Genomic DNA, 25,731 nt, shown 5'->3' with positions numbered 1-25,731 from the left:
TTCTTTGTTCCATTTTTAAGACCTAATATGACGAATTTATCAAAGCTAGTATATTACTGCTTCGTCTTTATGTTTTACTGTTTTTTGCTGTGAGCAACTGAGGTTGACCATAAAAGTTTTTTAAAGAAATAAAAAAAATGAATAAATAAAAGAATTTAGATTAAGCAGCTAAGAGTAATAAAACATGGTTTTCGGGCTCCAGGTTCCTCTTTTTTTGTCGATATACTTCACACTTTCTATCTATACTTATCAGATGGATGGTTACAGCAGAAGTTAACACATATGTATACAGGTAACAGTACAAAGATAAGACTCACCTGAAAACAGTTGCTTTGGCCTGCATTTTAAATGATAAATTCACCTGTCAGGTTCCAAATAAACCCTATCCATTTCCAGCTAAAGAAGGGTGTTTGGTACAAATCACAGAAAGTAAAGCATGATTCTCATAAATTTTGAATGGACTCTTTCTAGACCAGGGGTCTCCAACCTTGGCAACTTTAAGACTTTAAGAACTCTGGGAGTTGAAGTCCCACAAGTCTTAAAGTTGCTAAGTTTGGAGACCCCTGTTCTAGGCTATTGTATCTCCATAGATGTAACATTTCCTATTTCCAACCACTGAAAAATAGATTCCTAAATAGCTGAAAAACTATTTCAATCAGGACACAATTGATTTTCCAAATATGGGGCTATTGATACATTTCTTGGTCAATGATCACTTTTTTTTAAAGAGTAATTAATTTCTACTTTTTCATCATGGCACACAATGTCATTAAAGCCTGAAGAGAGGGCAAATTTAGTCATGGACGGAATAATGACAGCATACAGAAGGATAGAAAGAAGTTTATGATCTAACCCAGGGGTGGGCTGCTAGGGGTTCGGGAAAACCTCTAGCTAAGATTCTGTGCAGTTTGGAGAACCCCCAAATTCCACTCCTCGCTGGCCCGACCCCCCTCTCCCCTCACAGGAGTCCCAACACGGCCCGTTTTGGATGCAGGTAAGTGCAGGGTGTGCATGAAGGCTTGGGAAGAGTGAAAAAGAAGGCCTACCGGAAGTTCAAGAATGGGCACATTTCCGGCCTCCAGAGGGCCTCCGGAGCCTGGGGAGACCATTTTCGCCCTCTCGGAGGCTCAAGAAAAGCCTCCGGAAACCAGGGAGGGCAAAAATGCCCCTTCCCCTCACCATGGTGCAGGAGGCCAACTAGGCCACGCCCACCATGGCCACACCCACCCAGCAACCAGGCAGAAAACACCTTGCTAAAATTTTTGAAGCCCACCCCTGATCTAACCACAGGAAAGAGTATTTGAAATTGCCTATATTGCACTATTTATTTATTTATTTATTTATTTATTTATTTATTTATTTATTTATTTATTTATTTATTTATTTATTTATTTATTATTTTGTCACAACAATATATGTAACTATCATACAGAAAGGTTATATAGTATATAAAGGTATAAGCATATATACAAAGCCAAACAACAGCTATGCAGCTCACCAGCTCAAATCCCCCTGCAGCACAGACTAGACTGAGCACAACCAAGCCCCCACCAACACAGGACACACCCCCAGCCAATCAGAGCACAGAAAAACCCCCATCCAATCAGAGCACAGCCAAGCTCCCACCCAATCAGTTCAAACCCCCACTAGCAGTTAAAAGGAAGAAACAGCTGCGATCACACATTGCTCCCAGAACGTCGCCAAGACACTTCCAATTTTACACGGGAGAAAACCCGAACAACCAAAGACCTATATACAAACACCCGTGAAAACCTCAGAAAACATATATATATATATATATATATATATATGAAGAAGAAAAGAAAAACAATAGGACAGGAACGGTAGGCACGTTTGTGCGCTTATGTACGCCCCTTATGGTCCTCTTAGGAATGGGGTGAGGTTAATAGTAGAAAGTTTTTGGTTAAAGCTTTTAGGATTATGAGAAGAGACCACAGAGTCAGGTAAAGTATTCCAAGCACTGATGATTCTGTTACAGAAGTCATATTTTCTGCAATCTAGATTAAAGCAGTTGACATTAAGTTTAAATCTATTGGTTGCTCTTGTATTATTGCAATTAAAGCTGAAGTAGTCTTTGACAGGAAGGACATTACAATAGATGATTCTATGAGTTAAACTTAGGTTTTGTCGAAGGCGACGGAGTTCCAAGTTTTCCAAGCCCAGGATTTCAAGTCTAGTGGGATATTATTAACAATTGGGTTAATATAAGATTCACTTTGTTTAACTGCTATTAGTATGGGAGATACAAAAATATCTCAGATTATAACCGATTGTTGAGCTATTAAGTCAGGATCAACATAGCATCCACATAGACTTTTCCCATGACAATCTGTCTCTAATTTGTCTTTCAGGTCTTCCAATGGTGCACTTATTGACACAATAACTGAATCCATCTACTTACTACTGCTTATCCTCTTCTTGTTCCTTCTACCTTTCTCAGCATCTGAGCCTCCTCCAAAAAGCTAGATCTCTGCATAATGTGTCCAAGTAGGATAATTTGAGCCAGGTCATCTGTGCCTTGAGAGTGGGAACTCTGACAACAATATATTTTACCTTCCCATGTTCCCATTATCAACTAGAGTAGATGGAGTCTGCAGAAGACGCTGCCAACTTCCTTCATAGTCTCTTCATTGACTATTATCAAAAGCCATTCTTAGTTCATGGAAAGCAACATGGAATTCGTGAAAAGCAACGGGGGTATTTTGCTTTCAGATAATTTAAGTAGATACTTTCATCAAAAGTTGCCAGCTAGCACTTTTCCTTCATCTGACAAATTAATCATAAATGTGTCTGGCATATACTTTACTTATAATATTTAATAAGCAAACTGGCTGGAAATTAATCTGTTAGGACTTGGAAGCTTTTTGAAAGATTTGAATTGTTGTAAATCAGCCCAAACTCTTTGGATCTCTGTAAGAAATAGTTAACATAAGTGAGTTAGGATGCCAGCACAGGAGTCCCCCATTCAGAATTTAATTCCAAGATGGTGCAGGAGTTAGGATGCAATACTGCAGGCTGACTCTGCCAATTGCCTGGGGTTCGATCTTGACAGTCTCCAAAATGAAGAAAAATGAAATCTTGGAATCACAAATATAAAAATATCAAATATCATGACATTTGAATTCATTGAAGTCCTCCTGGAAAACACTAAAATTCCTAGCCAAGGGTATGATTTTTCAGAGGCCATTTAAGAAATAGATGGTGTTATCTATCTATCGATACATCGATCTATCGATCTATCTGTCATCTATCCATCTATTATCTATCATATATCGATCTATCATCTATCGATCAATCAATCTATCTATCTATCTATCTATCTATCTATCTATCTATCTATCTATCTATCATCTATCGATCTATCATCACCCATCTCCTTCCACTTATGACTGTATGACTGTAACTTTGTTGCTGGTAATCCTTATGATTTATATTGATATTGATTGTTTCCTGATTGCTTATTTGTACCCTATGATTATCATTAAGTGTTAAATTTGTATCCTATGACCATCATTAAGTGTTTAAGTGTTTTACCTTGATGAAGTTATCTTTTCTTTTATGTAGACTGAGAGCATATGCACCAAGACAAATTCCTTGTGTGTCCAATCACACTTGGCCAATAAAGTTCTGTTCTATTCTATTCTATTCTATTCTATTCTATTCTATTCTATTCTATTCTATTCTATTCTATTCTATCTATCTATCTATCTATCTATCTATCTATCTATCTATCTATCTATCTATCTATCTATCTATCTATCTATCATCTATCTATTATCTATCTACCTACCTACCTACCTATCTATGGTGAACATACTTCATACAGTTGCGTTCTATTTTCCCCATAGCAACAATAAAGATTAATATAGAATCCATGGCTCAAAATCACCCAGCTGGCTTTTATGCTTAGAACAGGACTGCTGTGCTGCTCATGTTGTCTTGGTTTTTAGGCCACCACCTTAATCACTGCACCAAACTGGCTCTTCTCATTTAGCAGTTGGAAACTGAAGAATGATAACTTCCACAGGCCATTCACTGACCACAATTGGTCAGTGAATGGAAGCTGGAAATATAATGGAAACAACTCATTGAAAGTAAGGGAATCAGGCATAAATATATTGATGAATCATCTGTCGTGAATGAGGGCTGTTGTAAACTTTTATGTTACGTACCATTTTTTAAAAATGCTATTTCACAATTAACATTAAATAATCGGGATGTTTAGCAGCTAAGATATCTTTCTCACCTAACTCTGTCCAGATCCTATAGAATTCTCTAGGACAGGACAGTTTGACAGTTGACTCCAGGACAGTTTGAATATTCATATGACAATCTATGATGCATTACACTTTGTTGTTAGTTGTAAAGTTGTGTCTGACCCATCGCGATCCCATGGACAACATTCCTCCAGGCCTTCCTGTCCTCTACCATCCTCTGGAGTCCATTTAAGCTCACACCTACTGCTTCAGTGACTCCATCCAGCCACCTCATTCTCTGCCATCCCCTTCTTCTTTTGCCCTCAATCTTTCCCAGCATTAGGCTCTTCCCCAGTGAGTCCTTCCTTCTCATTAGGTGCCCAAAGTATTTGAGTTTCATTGAGCTACACTTAGAAATATCCCTTTTTCCCCTCAAGACATAAAGTACTTTTTTTTCCCTCAACTAGGAGAAATATTTTTTGTCAAAGTAAAATCCAAATCATCATGTCTCAGACTTCTATTTTTCTCCTCAAGAATTGACATAATATATTTAGCCCCTCCTATCACTTAAAAGAAAATTTTAGCTTCTGAATCCTTGCATGTTTTAGCATCTGAATCCTTTCCCCACTGAACCAACTTCTTAGCAGTACCATGGCGACCTGGAATGTATGCCCCCAAACATCAGTGCAGTTTTTAAAAAAAATGTTTTATTTCTATGAATCTAAACAGTAAATTGGTTCCCAACAAATTTCATATAGCAAGAAGACTTATGTGCAAAAAATGTAATAAAGTCTTGAGGTGCTAGAAATTTCTACTTTATTAGTTTTCTATCTCATTTTCCTCTAAACCTGCTTATAAAATTTCTTTAAAATATCCTAGGCAATCACATGGTATGTTTTGCTTCAACAACATATTTGTTTCCATTTAAAATATGATTTTTGTAGATTTTGCTTCATTATGGATAACTTTGCCTCTCTCTAGATTATCATCCAAGAGACATCACAGGTGTTAAAGAACCAAAAATGAGACAAAATCAAAAATAAACGCGTTATGAAAAATACATTGGTTCCAAATATTATTAAACTAGAACCTCCAACCTCTGTAACTATGAGGGCTAATGGTGAAGGACAATGGAAACTCTAGGTTAACCACATCTGAAGAGCCACAGTTTTCCATCTCCGCTTATATATGATAGGTTGGTATAGATTTTAAGCCAAGATTTGTATTTGTGACCAATTCAACTTCTTACTAATATCAAAATCAACTGATTAAACTCTAAGGCCTTGAATTTCAGGAAATTTCAGAAAGCTTTATACCTAATCCAAATAATGCCTGTGATATATGTAACATTTCCCTTTAATTGCACCTATTCCTGATATCAGCTACCCAGAGTAGCACGTTGCATAATCTAATCCATAGGTGTCAAACTCACGGTGTCACGTTGCCGTCATGTGACATTTCACAATATTTTTCCTATTCGTGGAGCTGGGGTGGGAGTAGCCTGCGCACCCGGCCCATGGGCCGCCAGTTTGACATCTCTGATCCAATCCAATCCAATCCAATCCAATCCAATCCAATCCAATCCAATCCAATCATACAGTCTTTCACTTACAGTTATACTGTTTAGAATATTATATGGCTACAGACAGTTTTCATTTAATATTGGTTTTATGACTCTTTGGAATTATTATTATTTATTATTATTATTTATTATATTTGTATACCGCCCATCTCCCGAAGGACTCAGGGTGGTTCACAGCCAATAAAACAACAGAAAACATATAATACATATAAAACAGCAAAAAGAATAGACAATTAAATTCAGTTGATGCCTTAAAACTTTTAAATACAAATTTAAAACCCCATTTAAACCCCTGATTTAAAAACCCCAATTTAAAACTACGTTCAAGCTAGTCCTGCTCTTCGAAACAGCAACGTCTTCAGCTCGCGGCGGAAGGACTTGAGATCGGGGAGTTGACGAAGCCCCAGAGGGAGCTCGTTCCAGAGGGTAGGGGCCCCCACAGAGAAGGCCCTCCCCCTGGAGGTCGCCAGCCGACATTGTTTAGCTGACGGTATCCGGAGGAGGCCCTCTCTGTGAGAGCGCACTGGTCGGTGAGAGGCTAATGGTAGCAGTAGGCGGTCCTGTAAATATCCCGGCCCTAGGCCATGGAGCGTTTTAAAGGTGATAACAAGTACCTTGAAGTGAACCCGGAAGACCACCGGGAGCCAGTGCAGATTACGCAGGAGGGGTGTTACACGGGAGCCACAAGGTGCTCCCTCTATCTCCCGCGCAGCCGCATTCTGGACCAGTTGGAGTCTCCGGGTACCCTTCAAGGGGAGCCCCATGTAGAGAGCATTACAGTAGTCCAGGCGGGATGTAACAAGGGCATGAGCGACCGTGCATAAGGAAGCCTGATCCAGAAAGGGGCGTAACTGGCGTATCAGGCGAACCTGATGAAAAGCTCCCCTGGCGACGGCCATCATATGATCTTCTAAAGACAGCCGTGCATCCAGCCAATAGTTCGCCCCCAATGGTCAGTGATGGAATTAGCTGACTATACCGGGCTGCCGGCATCCATAGCCACTCGGTCTTGGTGGGATTGAGTCTGAGTCTGTTCCTCCCCATCCAGACCCGTACGGCCTCCAGGCACTGGGACATCACTTCAACAGCCTCGTTGGGGTGGTTAGGGGTGGAAATATAGAGCTGAGTATCATCAGCGTATAGATGACAACTCACCCCAAGACCACGGATGATCTCACCCAGCGGCTTCATATAGATGTTGAACAGAAGAGGCGAGAGAACCGACCCTTGCGGCACCCCACATAAAAGGCGCCTTGGGGTCGATCTCTGTCCCCCCGTCAACACCGTCTGCGACCGGTCGGAGAGGTAGGAGGAGAACCACCGATGAACAGTGCCCCTCACAGCCATAGAATGGCCCATAAAGCCAAGCATCACAAATGGTCACACCAGCATCACCCCATGGTCACGTAACTGCATGTCAGGTGGGTCAGCAGCATTCTGCAGTCACCTGACCACAATTCACAATGGTTTTTACCAGTTTCTGGCATTTTTTGCCAGTTTCCAGCAAAAACACCTACTCATCTGAGTGATATGTAGTAACACTTAAAAATAACACTTGTGACCTGGGCCCACTGGAAGTTGGGAAATGGGCCGTTTTCAGTCTCCAGAGGGCCTCTGGGTGGTGGGGAAGGCCGTTATCACCCTCCGCAGGTTCCTAGTAAGCCTCTGGAGCCTGGGGAGGGTGAAAAATGGGCCTACCGGGCCCACCGGGCCATCACGTGCCAAAAGCGGGGGGACCGCAGGGTAGTCGCGCAGGCATGCACGGGGGGGGGGAATTAAATTATGGGTGTGGGCACACACATGCATGACCTCCCCACACTCCCCACACTTTTGGCACGTGACGGCAAAAAGGTTAGCCGTCACTGATCTAAACAATCCACTGACATAAATTATTGGCACATATCTTCTGTTGCAAAAGACAAGTTAAACTGAGTCATAAAAAATTTCAAAAGAAAATTATGGTGTCCTTGATGCGCTCTGAACTTAATTCTTTGATTGCAGACATTTCATTACCCAACTAGGTAACGTCATTAGTCTATAGTGAGTTTGAAACAAGCTCGGAGCACATCAAGAACTCCACAGTTGAACCTTGACCCACCTATGTTCTATTCTATTCTCAAGATTATCAGCAAACAAAAGCAATTTTATAACTTGTCCTTAAATTTATGACCTTCCAGCATCCCTGCAATTACATGATTGCAATTTGAGTGCTTCGTACACCCTTTCAACAAATGAAGTTAATAGGGAAATTTAACAATAAAATCACAAGCCACAGTTCTGTTATGACAAAATGCCACAAAAATGGCCTACTTCTACCAGATTAGACCTAAACAACTTCAGTGTTCTTGTGTAAATGTGAAAACCAAAATGCTATTAAACAATTTACTGTATACACTGTATATTTTACTGTATACTGTGGGTTTTAATCTATTCATTCCATTATTACTGTGGAAATCCTACAAATGCAAAACCCCGTTTAATCTTCCAGTCAGTCATTAGTCAATGATGTTTTAGATTCAGATCAACATTTACCAAAAACAATTTACTCCAGTAAATTGATAGATATTTCTTGAAACAGTTTTTGGAAACATCCCTTAAGTGGAAAAGAGAATTGAAACTTTTATCAGAAACTTATTGTATAGCATATCAAAAATAAAAGACATGCAGAAGCCAATTCAGATTGGTTGAGTTCTATTAAAATTATGAAGTTATATTGTTCACTCACTGTTTAGTCACTTCAGGCATTTGGGGAAATTCCTTTTTCTTGTTTTCAGCTGATTCAACAGGAGTAAGTAGCGTGGCAGCACAGGAGATGATTGATTGATGAGAATCTTCCCGGCAAACTACAAAACAGCAAGAGTTTAGTTGCCAACAGTCCAACAATGCCTCCTGTTTCTGGATGTTTTCAAATTAGCATCTCATACATGCACTAAAGGGCTTCAAACGATATTGTGAGTTTGGGACAAAACAGGTTATCTATCCAATGGTAGATTAACCTTTTTAATTAAGTCATGTCACCTCGATCCTTAAAAATGCAGGAAGGAACATACTAATATTTGATTATTTATCAGTCATCTGAAGTTACAGTATATGGTTCAGCAACAACACGCAAGCATGGTGAGGAACTAATAAACGGATGACTGGGAAGGAAATGAAGTGCCATTGTTTTCCCACACATTGGGGAATTCTTAACTGCTCTGATAGCTTTTCTTATGTTCTCTACTGCTAGCATCTGGCTTTCCTCTAAGTTCAAATGGCAGGAAATAAGGCTTGTCAGGGAAGGATGACAAATATAGGGCCGGTTTAGCTCTGCCTGGTAAGGCCTGTTATTAAGAACACAAAGCCTGCAATTACTGCAGGTTCGAGCCCGGCCCAAGGTTGACTCAGCCTTCCATCCTTTATAAGGTAGGTAAAATGAGGACCCAGATTGTTGGGGGGGCAATAAGTTGACTTTGTAAATATATACAAATAGAATGAGACTATTGCCCTATACATTGTAAGCCGCCCTGAGTCTTCGGAGAAGGGCGGGGTATAAATGTAAACAAAAAAAAAAAATAAATAAAAAAAAAAAGAACTGAAACCTACTCATCTGAGTGATGTGTAATAACACTTAAAAAGCAACACTTTTTAGAATTCTGTTCCAGTGCTAACTTTCCCCCTGTGGCAGGCGACTCAAAGACAACAGTTATTGTTAAGTATATGGTAGATATGCAGCGGTTTAATTGTTCCAATAAAGTTGTTAATTGGTATAGCTATGATGGGTTCTTTAATTATATTTTATATCTGAATCTAGATTAAATTTTCTACCCACTTTTATAGTCACTTGGTTTAGGAGGCTCTGGAATCAACTGAATACTTGATGCTAGATCTTCCCAGTCTAGTGTATGGAGCACCTTAACAGTTATTTTGTCTATTTGTCTGTCTGTTTTTGTTTTCCTTTGTCAGATGCCACAGAACTTACATAGGCTGAGTCTATGCAGTCTAAAAACTATAATACACACCAGGCTATATATCTACATTTATGTTACATTGAGCTTATCCTTATTTTGCTTCAAATTCTGATCAAATGACAGTGGTTGTGCTTCTCAGATACACCACAATTGCTGAGGAGCTTCTGTTCTTTAAACTGTTAGCTGCCAAAACATGATTACAGACAACAGTATTCCCCAAAGCATTGGTTGCTATAAATCTGCAATTAAGCCACAGGCCAGGTTCTTTAAACACTGCAGAGCCACAATGACAAAATTATAATTACTGTAATAGGACCATTACTAGCAAATGAATTACACCCAATCAAGCTTTGCCTATTTTCTCTTCCTTTCACAACAGCCACAAAGGATGCAGTTATATTTGCTTTGCGGGATCAAGACAGGATCCCAAAAGAGGAGGCTGAAACTGACTTATTTTAATGAAAAGAGATGTCATATATATATATATATATATATATGAAGAGCTTTTAAGTTCCTTGGATCCAGTGGTGGGTTGCTCCCGGTTCTGTCTGGTTCTTTAGAACCAGTAGTAAAAGCAGAGGGAGGCTCCGCCCACCCACCCACCCGGAGGTCATAATTGATGCGCAAAAGCTTATGCACATGCATATGGGCACTCCCATTGCGAACCTGTAGTAAAGATAACTAGAACCCACCCCTCTTGGATCTGATAATATGAAGCAAAATAGTATGATTCAACTGCCTTTATAATGAAATCCATAAAGCAAAGGATTATGTAGAAAAATATACCTGTAACTGAACCAAGGATTCCACACCTCAAACTACAGGTAGTCCTCAACTTACAACCATTTGTTTAGTGATCATTTGAGGTTACAGTGGCACTGAAAATGTGTTTTGTAGTCATTTTTGACACTTATGACCGTTTGGAGCATCCCCATAGTCACATGATCACAATTTGGACTGGCAAGGGTCATGATCTTTTGCAGCCTTCTGCAAAATCAACGGGTCAGATACATTAACTTAACAAGTGTGCTGCTAACTTAACCACTTCAGTGATTCACTTAACAACTGTGGCAAACATGACTAATTTTTAAACTGAATTTAAAAAGAAAAATGTCACTTGGAATGTTGCTAACGGTTGGGCCATGCCACTTTAAAATTCAAATAATATAAACCACTGGTATGAAAGTTGACATATTCTGCTGCCTCAAACAACAGATGTATATTATATGCAGCACCATCTCCAACAACAATGGATTGGCACTTGTTTATTTGCTAGGTTTTGTTCGCTTACTGTAGTTTGGTTTTTATTCTAGCTTTTTCTAAGGGATCTTTCTAGATAATCATTTCAAAAACCAAGCTGCACCTCTTGTTTAATTTATACAGTTTTCCCACCAATGAATTAACTAGTAATAATACAATGTTAACGTCTTTTAAATATCTTAACAAAGAAAATAAAAAGCACTCAAAGAGCAAAGCAGTCAAATCATTTTATAATTTAAAAGTTCAGCCACACTAAATAGACTTTTGTATTATGCAAAAATAACAGAACTCCATCCACAAAACACTGGAACAAGCACCAAGCAGCTCTTCATCTTCATCTTCACTTCTGCTTTTAAAAAGCCCTTGAACCAATTCTATTTCCTAAATGTAATGTAAATACATCAATACAACCATGTAGGGGTTTGTTTTTATTTGCAACACTAGGGAGACACGAGAGATTTTGCTACTGCCTTCTAGGTATGTTTTCCAATAGCTCAATCCAGTCCAAATTTCACAGCTACGGTTCCACAAGACATGAATAAGGGAGATGCAAGATATTGTGATATATTTTTAAAAAACATTGTGCTCTGCAACAATGCTACTGTATACTTTCAGTGGTGAGATTTTTTTGTATGCTGTGACTAAGTGGCAGGTCTGCTACTTTGCTATTGTTGTAAATGGGGTATGGCAGTGGTGGGTTTCAAATTTATTTACTACCGGTTCTGTGGGCATGGCTTAGTGGGCATGGCATGGGTTGGTGGGTGTGGCTTGGTGGCATGGCAGGGGAAAGTTACTGTAAAATCTCCATTCCCTCCCCACTCCAGGGGAAGGTTACTGTAAAATCCCCATTTCCTTCCTCAGCTGGGACTTGGGAGGCAGAGAATAGATGTGGGTGGGGCCAGTCAGAATTTTTACTACCGGTTCTCTGAACTACTCAAAATTTCTGCTACGGGTTCTCCAGAACTGGTCAGAACCTGCTGAAATCCATCTCTGGTGTACTGCATAAATTGTGCAGGTTTTATAAGAGTGAATGGTTTTCCAAAGTATTGATCTCTTTTGTGATAAGAGAACCTGAGACCTGTAAAATATCCCAAGGGTTATTCCAGAATAAAAAGGTTGAGAAGTCTAATTTATGGCTGTAAGAAAATAATTTCCAAAACTCCATAGAAATAGATATTGGGAAATATCTTGATTTGTCACATTGTTCTGCAACAAGATGAAAATGATTAATTTATGTTTTACTTTCTTTTATTGAAACAGACAATGTTCACAATTCACAATTCTTTAAGATTCTCTCTCGCACATCCGTAAACAGACATAACATTTCACCTTGCTGCTTTACATTAAAAGCTCCCTCTGGTAAGAGATGGCACAATCAGACATAGTCACACAAGAGTGTTGTTTCCTGCTTAATGTACATTTACTTTGGTTCACAACTCTCAAATCACTATTCAAATTAAAACACAATGATCCTTAAATATCCACATTTTACTGTACTTTATGATGCAATTATCCAATAAGCACATTCAAAGGTGCATATTCTAGAAAAAGTCCAAAAATGTACATATAAAGGAAAAGGACCTTGAGAAACTCACTGTAGAAATATTAGGAAGGTATTTCAAAAAACTATCAGGAAATGTGAGCATGATTTCAGGTAGACCACAACTGAGCCCACAAATTTCAGTTGCTGAGCAAGAGTTAATTGAGTTTTGCCCCATTTTACAACTTTGCTTGCCACAGTTGTGAAGTGAAACAAGCAGTGGTTTACTGAATCTGGCTGCTGACAAGCTGTTGACCTGGCTTGTCAGAAACCAGCTGGATAGGTTAGAAATGGTAATCATATTCACTCAGAATAGTGAAATTGTCAGAAATACATGCCCATTGCCAAGCATCTAAATTTTGATCATGTAATCATGGGGAAGCTGCAACGGTCACAAGTGTAAAAACTGGTCTTAAGTTGTTTCTTCCAATCCCATTGTAATTTCAAAGGTCATTAAATGAATGTTTGTAAGACAAGGACTATCTGAATATACCTATATGAGCTTCATTCTAAGTTAAAATAATTATAAACCCCTCTAGAAAAGGAGGGATGGTGGAATGGAAGGAAGAGATACTGAAAGAGACCTATTTATCCAACAAAATAGAAAATACATAACTATACACATACATAAACCAACTGGTATCTGCACTGTGGCCATCAGTCTGCCCCTCCCTCCCTCCCTCCCTCCCTCCCTCTCTCTCTCTTGAAGTAGCAATAGCATCCCTTCTACAGAGGAATTATTGAGTCTGTCATTTGCACCTCTATAACTGTCTGGTTCGGTTCTGCAACCCAACAAGAAAAACACAGACTTCAGAGGATAATTAGAACTGCAGAAAAAATAATTGCTACCAACCTGCCTTCCATTGAGGACCTGTATACTGCACGAATCAAGAAGAGGGCCGTGAAAATATTTACAGACCCCTCGCATCCTGGACATAAACTGTTTCAACTCCTACCCTCAAAACGACGCTATAGAGCACTGCACACCAGAACAACTAGACACAAGAACAGTTTTTTCCCGAAGGCCATCACTCTGCTAAACAAATAATTCCATCAACACTGTCAAACTATTTACTGAATCTGCACTACTATTAATCTTCTCATAGTTCCCATCACCAATCTCTTTCCATTTATGACTGTATGACTATAACTTGTTGCTGGCAATCCTTACGATTTATATTGATATATTGACCATCAATTGTGTTGTAAATGTTGTACCTTGATGAACATATCTTTTCTTTTATGTACACTGAGAGCATATGCACCAAGACAAATTCCTTTTGTGTCCAATCACACTTGGCCAATAAAAATTCTATTCTATTCTATTCTATTCTATTCTATTCTATTCTATTCTATTCTATTCTATTCTATTCTATTCTATTCTATTCTATAGTCTATAGTCTATAGTCTATAGACTATAGTCTATAGTCTATAGACTATAGACTATATTCTATAGTCTTAGCCCTATATCCTATATTTCACAGTGCTCTACAGTCCTCTCTAAGCAGTTTACAAAGTCAGCAGATTGCCCCCTATACTTTATAACTATACTTTATATAGCTTTCTAAAACTATTGGGCTCAACCTATAATGGGATTTTTATTTAATTTGCATATTTAGCAGAGCAATAACAGCAAATGTAAACAGAAGTTGTGGATAAAAGGTATTAGTGGCCAAACTATAGTATTAAACTATCAAAATATCACATTGTTAAGCGATGGCGAATAGTATGGAATATATTATTAAAAGGTTGACTGGTTGTGAAATAATGTGGTACTCTCATATCTTATTTGGTGGCTCAGGAGAAAGACAGTCTCTAATTATTTTCCATACAAGCTATAATTATGCACGAAAAATGTCATAGCTTAATGTTTCAAGCATTATCAGCAGACTTAGTGAGTGACCTAATCATTGCCTTTTTTAAAAAATGAAAAAGAGTTAATAGGTTTTTGCATAAGATTATGATCTGTACCACAACTATCAAAATAATTCTTCCAAATTGCAGCTGGTGCAATACCATACTATGACCTATCCATTAGTATGGATCTCACTCATTTGACTTCAAAATCTAGACTGTCTAAACAAAAAAAAAACCATAAGCTATAGAAAACATATATTTTAGAGATTACATGGCATCAGCCTCTTATCGTCGGGGACACCGCTGTTCTAAATACATCCCTTTGGTCTTTATTGCTTCCCACCTAATTTTCTCAACCTGACAATGCAAACTCCTTGACCTGCCAACAGGATTGACAATGGGATACGTTTGAATAAGTATCATTTTTTTCTACTAAATGTGTCACTTTCAAGCCATTACAATAACGGAAATTTCATGTTTTGTAACTATATGATCAACCAGGTCATAACTTTATCCATCCTACTGTGGTGCCCACTTAAAAAACAGGAACTCTTGCTAGGTCTCCAAACCAACAAAGTGGTGAAGAAGTTATGCGAGCAATAAAAGGAGCAGATTTTGTACAGGTAGCCCTCAGCTTAATGAACATTTATTTAATGACCACTCAAAGTTACAACAATTCTGAAGAAGTGATTTATGATCATTTTTCATACTTACAACCACTGCAAAATCCTCATGATCAAAATTCAGATGCTTGGCAACTAACTTATATTTATGATGGCTGCAGTGTCCTGGGGCAGTGTTGAAATCCCCCCAGTTCTATCCGGCTCGTCGAACCAGTAGTGCCGGTGGCGGGAGGCTCCACCCACCAGCCAGGATGTCATTACACCCCATTTTTTAACCATCTGCGCATGCGCAGAAGGTTCTGTGCATGAGCAGAAGAAGCGCTTCCGTGCGGAAGCAAACCCGAAGCAGTAGCGAAGGTAAGTGGGTTTCACTGTCCTGGGGTCATGTGATCCCCTTTTGTGACCTTCTGACAAGCAAATTCAATGGAGAAGTCAGATTTACTTAACAATCCTATTACTAACTTAACAACTGCAGCGATTCACTTAACGAGTGTGGCAAGAAAGGTCGTAAAATGGGGCAAAACTCACTTAAATGTCTCTGATTTAGGAACAGAAATTTGAATCCATTTTGGTCATAAGTCGAAGACTACCTATAATTCAGTTGGCTGCCAGTGTATTTTGTGGTAAAACTGTACATTTCAAGAATGTAGATTCCAGAATATAAATGAGGAAATGTTTCCACAAGAATAGAAACATTCAGCAGGCATACAAATGTAGAAAACATGTGCCTTCGTAAAGTTATCTGTGAATCCCCAAGATGGTTGGGGCAATGATAGGTGTCCACTCTGAAAGGCATTCTTTTATAATCTCTACTATGTCAGACATGACATCTCTTAAAAGGATGCCTTAGGCATTTCCACATTTTTGGTGATTCCAGAAAGGAAACAGTGACACTTAGTGGCCACACATTTCCATTTTCTCTATCACAAATTTTGTTATACTGTACCTTTATAAGGATCATAATCAAGAAAGATTAGGAAAGCCCACTAAATGTTGCTTAAGTATCATAATGAAATCTAGAAACAGCAACATTAATAAATGCACGGGTTAAGGATATTCATTGTTTTGCTCAACTTGGGTAAATTACGAATGCATGCAAGAGATCTCAATTAAAAAAGAAACATGAGGAACTGAATCTGTGCCAAACCTAATATACAGTACATTTCTAGAATATGACGATATTTATTATATGTAAAATTATTCCAATAAAATAAAAAAATACCCTGGTGGAAAGTGCTTCTGCAAAAAACCAGATGACAATAAAACAAGAGAACATGCTTTTTAAGCATTGTGGGGACTTTTGTTGTTAGAAAAATAAGCTGATAATAACTAAGTCACACATATAAAAGCAGAGGATCTGCTCATGTGAGATGAAAGGGGGGGAGAAAAGAAATTGAGCGGCACTATAGTAGAGGTTAAAGGGACGCGGTGGTTGAGTGGCTAAGATGCTGAGCTTGTCGATCCAAAGGTTGGCATTTCAGCGGTTCAAATCCCTAGTGCCACATAACGGGGTGAGCTCCCATTACTTGTCTCAGCTTCTGCCAACCTAGCAGTTTGAAAGCACATAAAAAATGCAAGTAGAAAAATAGGGACCAATTTTGGTGGGAAGGTAACAGCGTTCCATGCGCCTTTGGGGTTTAGTCATGCCGGCCACATGACCACGGAGACGTCTTCGGACAGCACTGGCTCTTCGGCTTTGAAACGGAGATGAGCACCACCCCCTAGAGTCAGGAACGACTAGCACATATGTGTGAGGGGAACCTTTACCTTTACCTTTACTGTATCTTGTTATACTGATCTAAGAATGCCTTTAATCTCCTTTAGCGGCTCCTCGCAAAGGTAAAGTTTTCCCCTGTCCAGTTGTGTCTCACTGTAGTTCACTCTGTGTGTGTGAAATCACTTTGTGCTCAGGAGTGAAATCCAGCAGGTTCTGACAGGTTCTGGAGAACCAGTAGCGGAAATTTTGAATAGTTCGGAGAACCAGCAAATACCACCTCTGGTTGGCCCCAGAGTGGGATGGGAATGGAGATTTTGCAGTTTCCTTCCTCTGATGTAGGATGCGAATAGAGATTTTGCAGTGTCCTTTCTCTGCCATACCCACAAGCCACACCCACCAAGCCATACCACATCCACCAAGCCAACACCCACAGAACCGGTAGAAAAAAAATTGGATTTCACCACTGGTGGTGCTCATCTGTGTTTGTTAGCTGAGGGAGCCAGCATTGTCCAAAGACGATTCCATGGACATGTAGCTGGCATGAGGTGCACAGAATGCTATTGTCTTCCCACAGAAGTGGTATCTATTTATCTACTTGCATTTGCATGCTTTCAAACTGCTAGGTGGGCAGGAACTGGGCAAGTAATGGGAACTCACTCCATCACACAGCACTCAGGTCTCAAACCCAGGCTGCCAGCTTTCCAGCTGACAAGTTCAGTATCTTTAACCACTGAGCCATCATAGCCCCTTTTAATGGCTCCTCATAGGGCTTGGGTTTCTTTATACTGGTAGTCTTCTCATGTCCCAGTTAAATGTGTACTTAGTACAGGACCCAGTACTCCAAGCACAGACTAACCAGAACACAGTACAATGGAATGATTAACTCCCATGAGCTAAATTAATTCTTCTGTTAATGCATCCCAAATATTCTGTTTGACAGCAGGACCTTCAGGTTATAGAAGGAGAAATATTTCTGATTGCTTGCCATCTGGTTCTTTTAATTGGAATTGCCAGAATTTGAACTTAGACCTTAGACTTGCTAAATACAAAGCTCAAATCTCATTTTTGGCTTGCAGTGAAAATAAGCCTACACAATATAGTAAAAATATCTCAGATGCAAAGTAAGTTTCCTGCTGCTCACAGAAGGACCGTTTAGCATTTCACATATCCATGTTGGATGATAATTATGCCTCAACAAATGAATATTAAAACTGTTAATATACCTGCATAAAAGATAATTTCACAGCCTAATATAAACTGAAAGAAAAATAGTTAAAAGTTGGGAATGATCCAGTGTTAAAGCAGCTGAGATAACATAAGAAACCGTATTCCTTTTTTATAGTCACAATGTGGAATCCTGTCATATATTTTAGTGGCAGCTGGGAAAGCTCTTAAGAAATCTGATTTTCAATGAAATACATTTAACCATATGCTACTGTACATGTTCTCATACATTATTGGAACTTATTTAGGAATTTGTTACAGATTAATTCATTAAAATGTTACTTATAAGATCATGTTTTTTTATTCCTGAATGTGCAAATTATTAACCCACTGAAATTTAACTCTTTTTCTAAATTGATACCTGATATTATTCAAGTAATTGCCATTAACAATATATTTTAAAATAAACCAATGAAAAGATAACAGTAATAGCATTAGTTTGGCTTTGACTGAATATTTTCTGATTTTACATTTTTGGAAATGAAAATACTGATTTTGAAAACAAGCGAGTTAGAAATATTTCCTGACAATTTTCCATTCCCACTTCTATATGTTCATTATTTTGCTTACTGAACTTTCAGTAATTCTAAATTTGTCACATTAATTACTGATATCAGAGCAACAGAAAACAGAAATCCAGGTGTTTAAGTGTTTGCATCAATTGTGGGTTTCAAATTTTTTTACTACCGGTTCTGTGGGTGTGGCTTGGTGGGCGTGGCATGGCTTGGTGGGCATGGCTTGGTGGGCATTGCATGGTAAGGATACTGTAAAATCTCCATTCCCACTACACTCCAGGGCAAGGATACTGTAAAATCTCCATGCCCTCCCCAATCCAGGGGAAAGTTATTGCAAAATCCCCATTTCCTCCCAATCAGCTGGGACTTGGGAGGCAGAAAATAGATGGAGGCAGGACCACTCAGAATTTTTACTACCGGTTCTCTGAACTACTCAAAATTTCCACTACCAGTTCTCCAGAACTGGTTAGAACCTGCTGAAACCCACCTCTGGTTTGCATATAGGGGTCTGTCTCTGTGTGGTAATGACTAAATGTGTGTTGTTTGTGCTTACTAAATGAAAATGAAAGAAAGGAAATCTATATATCTATATTATATATCTACATAAATCAGGGGTGTCCAAACTTGGTCCCTTTAAGACTTTTGGACTTCAACTCCCAGAGTTCCTCAGCCAGCTTTGCTGGCTGAGGGACTCTGGGAGTTGAAGTCCAAAAGTCTTAAAGGGACCAAGTTTGGACACCCCTGACATAAATAGACACATTCATATTCTACTCATGCTTCAACTTAAGTGGATTATCGTATTAAATTTAAAAAACAAGCCTTGTAGCACGTTGAATACTAACAATTTCATTATTGTGTGACCAAGATCACAGCATTCTTCATGAAAAATTATGTAATAATAAATCAGACAGTCTTTCAAACACTGCAGGCTTCATTGCTGTTTTTGCTACAAAAAATTAACAGACTTAAAAACTTTATTTTTTTAAAAAAATTAATCTTTAACCTTAAATTTAACCAAACAATGTCGGCTGGCGGCTCCCAGGGGTAGGGCCTTCTCTGTGGGAGCACCGACGCTCTGGAACGAACTCCCCCCTGGCTTACGTCAAGTTCCTGATCTTCGGACCTTCCGTCGTGAGCTAAAAACATACTTATTTATTCAAGCAGGACTGGCATAAATAGTGATTTTAAATTGGGGTTTTAGAGATTTTGAACATTTGTAAATTTTTTAATTTTTAAATTATCGGCCATTTATTAATAGTTTCTTTTAATTTCTTTTAATTGTATATACTCTGTATTTTATTTCGGCTGTACACCGCCCTGAGTCCTTCGGGAGAAGGGCGGTATAAAAATCTAATAAAACTAAAACTAAACTAAACTAAATTTACAGTCTAAAAAGTACAATTCAATAGCAGAAGGGATTGCAAAAGAGCCCTAGTTAGACCATACCTGGAATACTGCAAATAATTTGGGTCACCATATTACAATAAAGATGTTGAGACTTTGGAAAAAGTTCAGAGTAGAGCAACTAAGATGATTAAAGGCCTGGAGACTAAAACGTATGAAGAACGGCTGCAGGATTTGGGCTTGGCTAGTCTAAGGAAAAGAAGACTTAGGGGTGACATGATCACAATATTCCAGTATTTGAGGGGCTGCCACAAAGAAGGGGGGGGTCAAATTATTCTCCAAAGGACAAGAAACAATGATTGGAAACTAATCAAAGAAAGGAGCAACCTGGAATTAAGGAGAAACTTCCTAACAATGAGGACCATTAATCAGTGGAACAGCTTGCCTTCAGAAATCATGAGTGCTCCATCACTGGAGGTTTTTAAGAAGAGACTTGGCAGCCACTTATCTGAAATGGTATAGGTTCTCCTGCTTGGGCAGGGGGCTGGACTGGAAGACTTCCAAGGTCCCTTCCAGCACATCCTATCCTATCCTATCCTATCCTATCCCATCCCATCCCATCCTATCCTTTTCTTTTCTTTTTTATCCCAGTCAAGTCCAATCCTGTCCAGTCCAGTCCAGTCCAGTCTACTTTACTGTAGAGTTACTCCTCCATCTCTCACTAGTTGCATGTTCTACATTAAATAGAATAGGATAGAATAGAATAGAATAGAATAGAATAGAATAGAATAGAATAGAATAGAATAGAATAGAATAGAATAGAATAGGGAAAAAATAACATCTTAAATGACTATTTTGAGTGGAGAAACATTTGAAGAGGAGAGAAGTCATACTGATCCCACAACTGGATGAGAAATTGTCTTCCTTCCTGTCCTCATCTACCTTACCTCATAGCAACGAAATTGTATTGTTAAGTACTCTGGTAGAGGGAGATATCTGATGAAGTGCACCAGTGTTGAAATTTAAACCGGTTTACTACCGGTTCGGTGGCTGCGCATGCATGTTGTGTATCAAACACATGCTGCGTGTGTGCATGCGCAATACAAACCATGCACCAAATGTGAGGTGCATGCCAACACACAGTGCACGCCAAAAGGAGGCATGGGAAGGAAGGTAAGTAGAACCGCATACGGAGGGGTGATCAGCTGTGGCGCACAATCGTCGGAGCCTTTTTTAAACTTTTTTTAAAGCATTTTTTTACTACCTACTCGCCCGAATAGGTTCTGGAGAACTGGTAGTAAAAAAATGCTAAAAAAGTAAAAAAAAAAAGTTCTGATGATCATGGATTGCTCAGCTGATCATTGGAACTTTTCTTTTTTTTACATTTTTTACTACCAGTTCAGCAAATCAGTAGCCTTTTTTACTACCAGTTTGGGCGAACTGGACCGAACAGGTATCATTTCACCCCTGGAGTGCACTGCTGCTTCTGTCCTTCTCTGAAGCTCAAAGTGGACAAATACTTTCAGCCACTTCCTCAAGTCAGGCAAAGAGGAACAACTGGACTCCATGGTAAGTCACCAAGCTCTATTTGAAGAAAAACTGCATTTGTAGAGCACCAATCATTGAAGGCACTGGGCATGCTCTTTTTGACTGCAAACTGTATTCTACAAAAGCAGCTGCTTATTTAGATTCTTATTTTAAGACTAAAAAAAATATTTGGGCCATCGGGAGAAACTCACCCTCTTTTTGCAGAGAATGAACCTTTACATACTTACTCTGTGGTTTCTTCCCCAAATCCCCAAAACTTTAACCTTAGACTGTCTACTGCAGACCTCACCCCATTCCTAAGTGATCTGTGGATGGTAGCGCACCAGCATGCCTACCGTCCCTGTCCTAATGTTTTTTTTTATTTGTATCCTTTACATGTATTTTACACTTGTATCTGTCATAAAATACATGTTTGATGAAATAAATAAAATAAATAAATAAAAATAAATATCACTAGTAAGACTGCACTCTTTATTTCAAAGAAGATAAAATAACTAGATCAGATTGGGGTTAACTCAGGGGTGAAATCCAGCAGATTCTGACAGGTTCTGGAGAACTGGTAGCGGAAATTTTCAGTAGTTCAGAGAACTGGCAAATGCCACCTCTGGCTGGCCCCAGAGTGAGGTGGGGATGGAAATTTTGCAGTATCCTTCCCCCAGGAGTGGGGAGGGAATGGGGATTTTGCAGTATTCTTCTCCTGCCACACCCACCAAGCCATACCCACAGAACCGGTAGTAAAAAAGGTTGGATTTCACCACTGGGTTAACGGTAGAGGTGATGACTTGTCCTGTTATTTCCTTTGTATCTATTTTGTATTTTATATCAGTTTTATATATTTAACGTGGTCAAATGACTTAATTAATAAACTTTCTATTCTATTTGCAAAGAGAAACAAGTGTTCTGTTTAAAAGGAAAACAGTTCCACTCTTTAGGGAAAGAGTATTTTACGCACAGTGTTCTCCACAAACAAAAGAATTACAGATTGCTTTTCTAAGTACATCACAGTTTTAACCATATCCCTTCAATTCCCAGGGAACTGTTTTCATAATTTTATTTTCACCATGTATACGTATACATTCAAACTAGACTGTGTTGTTTCTCTGTGTGATATATGTATGCGTATGTGGTTATATACATAATAATTATCTTTTAAAGGTTGAAAAAAATGAAATTTCATTTTAATGTATGCTGATTAGCGTACATTTAAAGTGACAATAAAGTTTTATTCTATTAATTAATAATATCGAGATGAAATGGGAAGAATGGAATTCATACTGGAATCCAAATATCATTGCAATGAATCAGTTTCAAAACCAGAATCAACAAGCATTTCTTTGCAAAGCATAATCTATAGTTCAGAGTTAGTTTACTTTCAAAAAGTACATTTAAAGGAGTTGTGTCTGAATTTGCCCTAGAAGCAGAAATCTTAGAAGGGACATAAACATTTATTATGTTTATTTTCCATAATAAATGCCTTGCTTCAGCCTTGACATCTGAAGGAAGAATGACACTAGAAATCCACAACTGTATCCCCATAACAGAGTGACCCTCTTACTATAACTTGTACTGGATTGGCTCAATGTTTGTACATATTGTACATGATTTATAGTGATATATTGACCATCATTTATGTTGTAAATGTTGTACCTTGATGAACGTATCTTTTCTTTTATGTACACTGAGAGCATGTGCACCAAGACAAATTCCTTGTGTGTCCAATCACACTTGGCCAATAAAAAATTCTATTCTATTCTATTCTATTCTATTCTATTCTATTCTATTCTATTCTATTCTATTCTATTCTATTCTATTCTATTCTATTCTATTTAACCCACTACTATGGCCAAGCCAACAAATCAAGGTTAAGTGATTGCATGGAATAATTCCTTTTTTGTAATGTAAATGATGTTATTATGTGCCAAAATTGACCAATATATTTGGTGGGAATAAGGCTCTAATTTGGAAAAAAAGGAAGTTGATTCCCTTCAATTACCCTTCTTTGGCACCTTACTTACAGCAATTCTAATAGCATCAGGAAATAAAACTGATATTTAAAGTAACTGAAGGATATGCTTTCCAGTACGCAAGTCATTTCCTTCTACTTTCTCCATTTGCATTGCTAATAAAATAATGTGGAGGAATTGTGCAGCAGCTGTCTAGATGAAGTCAGAGCCACTAACACAGATTTGTAGTTTATATGCATAGATATATATAAACTTGTATTTATATGAATAAATATATTTAACATTCAAAGTTACAGCGGTCTTTGTCATCATCCAGAAAGAAAGAACACAAGATAGTCAGTGACACAGGAACATCAGGGGGTAAATTCAAACAGCATATAGCAGGGGTCTCCAACCTTGGCCCCTTTAAGACTTGTGGACTTCAACTCCCAGAGTTCCTCAGACAGCTTTGCTGGCTGAGGGACTCTGGGAGATGAAGTCCACAAGTCTTAAAGGGACCAAGGTTGGAGACTCCTGGCATACAGAACACACAGAAGAAAAAAGGCGGGGAAAAAAGGGAAACGCCCCTTTATACTTATGGCAACCAATCATAGCATCGATTGCCTCATTCATGAGTCAGCATTCTCCAACTAATCACCTACAACTGTGTGTTCTGGCTTATTGTACACTTTACTGTTCCAGCGACTAAATTCAATATCCTAACAAATGATGGTAGAAGTAGCAGAATTAATCCAAACATGTCATCCAGTCACCCCATGGCTTAATGAGCCGTGTTTCTCAATTGGCATCTATTTTTTTGTCCATCAAGCTTGATTCTTTGCTGCTTATTAATTAGACCTTGAATAAACAGGAACTGTCACAATTCAATACAGCATTTCCTTTTCTCTCTTTGCATCAACAAAAGCCTACAGGCAGGACAACTACAGTTAACACTGATCAATTTGCATTCAAGATACTTATTTGGATTAAACGGTTTTCAGCTCAATACAAAGTAGCTCAGCTGGATGTAGTCAACCTTACATTAACAAATGAAAAGCAAAGGTTTCTTCCAGATGCTTATATTTTCATGCAAAATAATTTGTGGGGAAAGTACAACAAAACTGGAAAGGTATATATTTTAAATTAGGGTGATTTTTACCTTTGCTGATTGTATAACAATATATGTCACCCTTGGTCTCTTTGCTATTTTAAAAAAAAACCTGTAAGGCTCCATGTAGGAGTTGCAACTACAGGAGGTTTGAAATTTGCATATCACCTAAACAGGTAGTCCTTGTTTAGTGACCACAACCAGGACTATCAATTCACTTGTGGATGCTAAGTGAAACTGTGGCTATGACTATACTTACGATCTTGAAACTTCAGCTATTCTTTGTTTTACAGACCAGCGGTCTCCAACCTTGGCAACTTTAAGCCTGGAGGACTTCAACTCCCAGAATTCCCCAGCCAGCTTTGTTGGAGACCCCTGTTACAGACCACAAAGGTCATAAATCCGACGATCCGTCATAACATTACTTTTTCATCATAATTTTGAACAGTCTCTAAATGAGTCAGTCACTAAACAAAGACCGTACAATTCATTTTATTTTGTTAGTTAACATAAAAAAATAAACAAATCCATCTTTCAACTTTAAGGAAAACCCTGTCCTTGCAGAAAACACAAGCATCAATCTCCATGAAAATGCTGTTATGTCACAATCTATTTCACTATTTTTTCACTTCAGTAGCTATGGGTCTAAAGTTAGGGAGCAAACTAAAATGATATTTTCATAGTTATTAGGAAATTACAGATCTCTAAGATATCCAGAATAGAATTCATTTATTCATTTAAGTAACATTTAAGCTTCTTATCTTATGGCAGTGACAAGTTAAACAGTACAAGTCATAATGTCTCAGGTTGCAAATCCAGGTAGTTCTTGAGTTATGACTATAATTGAGTCCCAAATTTCTGTTACTAAGCGAAACATTTGTTGACGGAATTTTGCCCCACTTTACGACCTTTCTTGCCACTGTTGTTAAGTGAATCACTGCAGGTCTTAAGTTAGTAATAGGGTTGTTAAGTAAATCTGACTTCTCCACTAACTTTGCTTGTCAGGAGGTCACAAAAGGGGATCACATGACCCCGGGACACTGCAACTGTAATGTATCTTTAAATGTTTTGGCGGGAAACAAGCACGTTGCTGATTGGTTGAAGCCGCCGGTTAAACTGTATATAAGGAGAGGTTTTTCCCCAGCCCGGTTGCTGGGTTCACCATATATTAAAGAGCTGTTGTCACTACCCTGGTCTCCAGCCTCGTTACTTCCCGAACATAACAGCAACCATCATAAATATGAGTCAGTTGCCAAGCATCCAAATTTTGATCACATGACCATGAGGATGCTGCAACAGTCAT

General features: G+C 38.5%; 1 protein-coding gene across 3 annotated transcripts in view; it reads right to left on the bottom strand.

The window, feature by feature from the left end:
- The window catches only part of CCSER1 (coiled-coil serine rich protein 1), a 998,177-nt gene that overhangs the window by 705,199 nt on the left and 267,247 nt on the right, over positions 1 to 25,731 (bottom strand). For all 3 annotated transcript variants that reach the window (XM_058193884.1, XM_058193885.1, XM_058193883.1), the window contains exon 5: positions 8,525 to 8,642. In XM_058193884.1, coding sequence (XP_058049867.1) covers positions 8,525 to 8,642 — 118 coding nt within the window. The remainder of the gene's footprint in view (positions 1 to 8,524; positions 8,643 to 25,731) is intronic.

This window comes from Ahaetulla prasina, chromosome 8 (genome assembly GCF_028640845.1).
Source record: "Ahaetulla prasina isolate Xishuangbanna chromosome 8, ASM2864084v1, whole genome shotgun sequence".
Lineage (NCBI taxonomy): Eukaryota > Metazoa > Chordata > Lepidosauria > Squamata > Colubridae > Ahaetulla > Ahaetulla prasina.
This window is presented reverse-complemented; position numbering and strand designations above follow the sequence as displayed.